General features: G+C 41.3%; 1 protein-coding gene across 1 annotated transcript in view; it reads left to right on the forward strand.

Moving 5' to 3' along the window:
* The window catches only part of LOC116042861 (zinc finger protein GLIS2-like), a 33,957-nt gene extending 29,233 nt beyond the window's left edge, over positions 1-4,724 (forward strand). Inside the window, exon 7 of the mRNA XM_031289276.2 lies at positions 3,492-4,724. Within this exon, the coding sequence (XP_031145136.1) occupies positions 3,492-4,165 (674 nt within the window). The 3' untranslated portion in view covers positions 4,166-4,724. The remainder of the gene's footprint in view (positions 1-3,491) is intronic.
* The last annotated feature ends 1,402 nt before the right edge of the window (positions 4,725-6,126 follow it).

Genomic DNA, 6,126 nt, shown 5'->3' on the forward strand with positions numbered 1-6,126 from the left:
CCGCCAGAGCCACAGAAAAACACAATCCAAATTTCTACTGTAGTACTACTCAGAATAAATGAAATGATTCTTATGTGTAAAGTCGGTGGACTGTCTCTTTAAATGTAGCTGGCCATCAATACACAACTTGCATTATTTTTAACCTTTCACAAACTCACAAATCAAATCTCACTTTTTTGAATGCCTTTCTGTCTTATGTAAAGCACTTTGATTTGCCTTTATTTAAAATTGCTATACAAATAAACTTCTGCTGACAAAGAGTTTAGTTTAGTTTGAGTTATCAGTGTGACTGGGACATGAACCCAGAAGTGGGGAAATCCGAGTCTTCTGCAGCCTTCAGGTTTTTTTGTGTTTTAATTCCCTCCAGTGCTGCCGGGGTCAGTTCGCATCTTCCTCTCTTTGCTTCTGCTTATCAGCTTTTCACACAATTCAGCACTTTTACTACATTCGTTTTGAGTCCACTGCAGAATGACCCATGATCGTGTAGCTGACGGTCCAACTCTTAGGTTTAGACTGAAATAGCTCAACAACTATTAGATGGATTGCAATTAAATTTGGTACGGCCATTCATGGTGGCCCGATGAGGACTCCTACGGACTTCGGTGATTCCCTGGTTCTTTCTCTAGAGCCACCGTCAGGTTGACATCTTTGTTTTTCACTGAAATACTCAGCAACTATTGGATAGATTGCCATGAAATTTGGTTCAGACATTCAGGGGCCCTGGAACTGGGGTAGGACCATCACAGGAAAGAAGGAAATTAAACAAAGAGCAACTCAAAGATTAAAGGGAAAAGGAAAGTGAAAGATAACGATAACGTGAGTCACACTCGGTCGGGCTTTCAACAGATGGAGACAATTACGGGATTGTAAATTATTCAAAACCGATCCTGAATTGGCCGTCAGGTATGTAATATACATAACATACCTGACATGTCTATTTCATTCATAAAATAACTTTACAGTGCGTGATGTCGTTGTACATCAGTAGCCGACATTAAATTACCTCCCCCTTCCATTTAGCGCAGACGTTTTCCTTTTAGTCCGTGTTTGTGTTGGCTTACTATTTTCTTTTCCCTTGTCCCCCTGTAACGTTACTTGTGTAAAGCATCCGTGGGTTTCATGAAATGCGCTTTATTTATTTAAGTTATTATAACGTTGGTTGCTACAACAATCTCTTAATGCTTTGGCTCGTGACACAGTGACAGTGACAGTTACACCCAGTTTAGCTCACGAGACATCCAAAGCAGGCTAAGTCACCGTGTGCAACACTTGAAATGCAACAATGCATTCGTAACTTATTCTTTTATTGTAAATGAATGATTTTCTGTCTGGACATTCATCTCAGTAATCTACAGTGGGCAATACAGCACCTTAAAGAAAAGACCTTTACAACAGCAGGTGCTGTAAAACACTACCACTTTTGTCCAAAGCAGCCGCTAGAAACTGCCACAAACTGAAAGTTACATATAGCCACTTTAAATATTTTGTCCAATACTTTGGTTTATGTCCAAATATCTACAAAACTGACGACCATTTGGTCAGCCTCTCCTGTATTTAGCAAAGATTTGCAAATGTTAGCAGACTAAAATGCTAAACTAAGATGGTGAACAACAAGGATACACATCATACCAGCTAAACACCAAGGTGTAACAGTGGAAACTAGGCCCTTGGCTAAGAAGATAGAATACAGAAATGCACACATTGGTAAAGGTATTTGTCCTTCAAGGGGCATGTGGAACCACAGGGTTGAAGCTGTGTTTTTACTGCCAGACACATAACAAACCCATATACTTTTGCCCGACTTCATTATCATCCCTGTACTTCCAAAACAAGCTGGAGCCAGGAGGCATGTCTATTTCACTTGATTATCTGGTCTCTCCTTAGCCTTGTGTTGATATCGGGTCACATTGACCCGTTTTAAATTTTTGTTTTATATCAAAAAATATGGGACGTAGAAATAAGCGCTAAAAATGTGTAGAAGAAAAATTAAAAAATTTAAAACGTTGGAATAAGCAAAAACAAACTGAAAAAAGGCGTCAAAAATGTCAAAAGGTTGAAGGGAAGACAACACAAGGGTTAAACCTAAACAGAGAAAGGAAATATGTTGACACAAGAGGTGACATGGAACAAACGTAATACTGAGACTGGAATTAACATTATCATCACCTGTCTTTACACGTCCTTTTGTTTCATATTCAGCCTTCACGATGTACTTCAAGATATGAAAGTATTCTGGCAATGGGACGAGAGACAATCCCCAACTCCCAGTTTTCTTTCAGTATCTAAAAAAAGACCGGTTACACAGATCACTGGGCCTGAACTGAAAACTGGTGGAATGATCAGCCAAATTGAGTCAATGGATTCATGCATTATACAGTAAACCGGATCTACTAGAAACAGGATCAGCAACTACTTGAAGCTATTCAAAGCTCCTGGTGACAAAGGAGTCTTTCCACACCCATGCATTAAGAGCTTGTGCAAATACAAATATATTTTTTTTTTTCACACGGCAAAGTCATTTCATAATGTCATCCTGCTTGTGTAATTCAACCATGGTGACTGCTAGTCTTATATATCCTAGTGACTTGTTTACTTAACAGTTTCTTAATGTTAGCAATGGGTTGGGTTTTAAATCCTTGTTGCGTTACCTGTTATTTCTTCCTGTGTGACGTTGATAAATGAATGGAAGCTCTGCTGTAATGGAAAATTCCCATTTTTTTTAAAGCTAAAAATCTGTTTAAAAGAAACATATCTTAATGTGCTCCTGCTATAGCGGCATTCTCTTCTTTTTTTCCCGTAAAATGGGGGTCACACATCACAACTTTACACATTATAATTAGTTTGCTCATCGTGAGTATGCTCATCATGAGGAGTACTAGTGGGCCTGTAAAAAACAGTTGTGTAATGTCATCTCTTGAGAAGTGTTTCTAATTTCGAGAAAATAAACTAATGAAGTCAGAGGTTTATCTCAACACATTTCAAACATAATAGCCTGTGTTACAAACAGTTTGAAAGACTGGGTATAGGTTCTAACAAAAATATAATTTCCAGTTATATTATGGGAAGTCTAGGACTCAGCTGTTTTGAAGCCTGACCCATAATAAGCACTAAAAGTCAAAATATCCCAGTCTCTGCTGGACTAATTTTATCCATTTTGAAACAGCTTTCTCCATCTGTTTTTGCTTTGTTTTGTTTCTATAACCTTATTTTCTTTCACTTTATTTAAATACTTTCAACTTTAAAGTCCTTGCAATGACAGAATAAATCTTCAGGAATCAGTAACTTACTCAATTTAAGGTTCACAATGAAAAGTGACAGTTTAGCATGATCCATTTTGTCCAGAAAATGCTGCTCAGACAATTTCCAACTGAGAGCTATTGGCCACAAGGTCAATATTATTTATTTATACTGCAATCAAGTAATTTATTCATTCTCCCTTCCTCTGTCTCTCGTTTCTTTTGTCCTTGTCTCTCCCTTTTTTACTTTACTAGGAGAAAAACCCTACATCTGCCCTTATGAAGGCTGCAGCAAACGTTACTCCAACTCTAGCGATCGCTTCAAACACACCCGCACCCACTACATTGACAAGCCTTACTACTGCAAGATGGCAGGCTGCCTGAAGCGCTACACAGATCCCAGCTCACTACGCAAGCACATCAAGGCACATGGGCACTTTGTTGCCCAGGAGCAAGGCACTCCGAGCAGGCTAGGGGCGGGGCTGGGCCTCCCTGGTCGCCAGAGTGCTGTTGAACTGCCTCCTGTAGGCAGGGCCCACATCATCATCCCTGGGGCTGCTGCAGCTCTTCTTGGGGGCCTGGGGACCTCTTTGCCTCTCTCTGCTTTCTGCCACGCCAGAGCCCTGGGCCACCATGGGGCACCACTCTTCTCCATGGGTGGAGGAAGCAGTATCGGGCCGCTCGGCCTCTCGGACTCTCCTCTGTTACACTTTGGACTTTCAGCTGCATCGATGTTGGGGCTGGGAGCTCTTGGAGGTCTGGGACGGGTGGTAGGGAAGGAGACGGAGGGGGAAGAGGAAGAGGAGGAAGGAGAGGAGGGGGAGGTGCTGAACCTGTCTGCAGGAGTGGGACACAGACGAAGTGACCCTTTTTCCTGGGTGGTTGTTCCCCCTAGGGCAGTCCTTCTTAAACCAGCTGTTGTCAGCTAGGATGTGTACTCAGCAGTGCATATAACCAGGGAGTGTGTCCATGTTTGCGTGTTCAGAACATATAGTACAGTACATGCATGATTATGATGAGTGTGTAGAGAGAGAGAGTGTGTGTGTGTGTGTGTGTGTGTGTGTGTGTGTGTGAGAGAGATCAAAGGTCACTGTCACCTGCAGAGCCATAAACAAGACCTTAGAGTATTGGGTTGCAAAAGTCTTACACTTTAAAAGGGTCAGTTCACCCAAATGAAAACGAGAAAGGAAAAAGAAAACGTACCCCTAGTTGTATCCGGCAGATAGAATATCCATCACATCAAGACATAACATAAAAGTACAATGAGACTATTTGCTTGCCTAACATTTTCTCTGTGCTTCAATGAGTTTCAGAGATACTGGAGGTTTATTCCATTCAAAGGGCTCGTTGCCCACTGAACTTTGAATCTAAAGGATCAAATCTGTTAAGCTGCCTTTTGTTGCATAGTTGTCATTGTCTTGATTAGTCATTAAAGTAGTTGGACAGATATTTAAGGACCTCATTAGGAAAAACTGAAAACAGCATTAAAAAAAAAGGAAATTTGAAAATTTCAACAGTAACCATCTTTTCATAAATCCCTGTTATTTTGGATAATCCACAGGCATCGCTGTGAACACTTTCTTTATTTCAACATTTTTGCAATGAGATTTTCAAATGTCATTTATAGCCCCGCTAGGGTAAGCAAAGCCAGTCGGTCGGTCTACCTCTTTGGTACAGACGGAAACATTTCAACAACTGTTTGATGGATTGGCATGACATTTTTTACCAACACATTCTCACTCCCATCGCGTCAAAAAGCGCAATTGGTCAGGTGCCATTGCCGTTTGTTATTGATGCAAAAAGTCTCCTTTAACGTCATATTTAGATGCGCTTGGTAGGAACCCTTGCCGTCACTTTTTGACGCTCTGGGTCGGGACGTACGTTTAACTGACAAGCAGCCCAACAGCGGGACAGTTAAGATCATGGGTGAGGTTACAAAATGTAAGACTTAGTGACACGCAGGACAAGAACGGGACACAAATTCCGGTCTCCTGGGTAAAAGTCCTGTGTTGTTTGACCCATCCACCAGCCCAACCGACCTCCTTATGCAGATTTTCGCTCTTTCATACTACTCTCTACTGTTGTCGCTCTTAATACTACGTCATCTTACAGTGCCGCAGTCATGCTGCTCTGCCCGGTGCGTTCCATACAGACGCTAAGGGGTGATTTTTTTTTTTGTCGGTATCTGACGCTGAGAGCCACTGACCAGGCGTCAGTATTTAACAAGTTGGGAGTGGAAAGGGGTTGCTTTTTACAGCCATGCATGGTCACCAGAGGATGAATCCTACCAATCTTTGTGAACCTTTGACTTTTCCTCTGGTGCCAATACTTTGGCTTATGACCAAGTACCCCCCACCAAAAAATGACATCAACCTCAGCTATTGTGTTTAGCGTTAATAACAAAATGTTAGCATGCTAACATGCTAAACTAAGATGTCAACAAGGTTAACATCGTGTTTGCATAGTATTAGCCTGCCTTGTTGCAATGTTATGAGCCTTACAAATCAAATTCGGTATATTTCAGATGTTTTAGAGGTGAATATCTCAAAACCTCGGGACGCAAAACCACATCTGTCTGCATGGCTTGATACCACACAAAATAGAAAATATGTGAGATTTAGGTGAACTGACCCTTTAATAGTCCTTGATTCACTCATCCCTTCCTGTTCATCTACACCTTGACTTCATGGTCAAAAAACAGTTAACAGTGGACAATCACCTGGATTCGATTCACTAAACCAGGTCATGAAAAGAGCAGATGCACTAACCTTTTTGTAGTTTGTATGTTTGACAACCCCCACTGACTGCAGACCCGTTTTCACTCCTTAATAAATATGGGGGAAAGCAGGATTGTGGGGAGCAACGAGAAATACAGTCCATACACAATAAC

The sequence above is a fragment of the Sander lucioperca genome, chromosome 4 (assembly GCF_008315115.2).
Source record: "Sander lucioperca isolate FBNREF2018 chromosome 4, SLUC_FBN_1.2, whole genome shotgun sequence".
Classification (NCBI taxonomy): Eukaryota; Metazoa; Chordata; class Actinopteri; order Perciformes; family Percidae; genus Sander; species Sander lucioperca.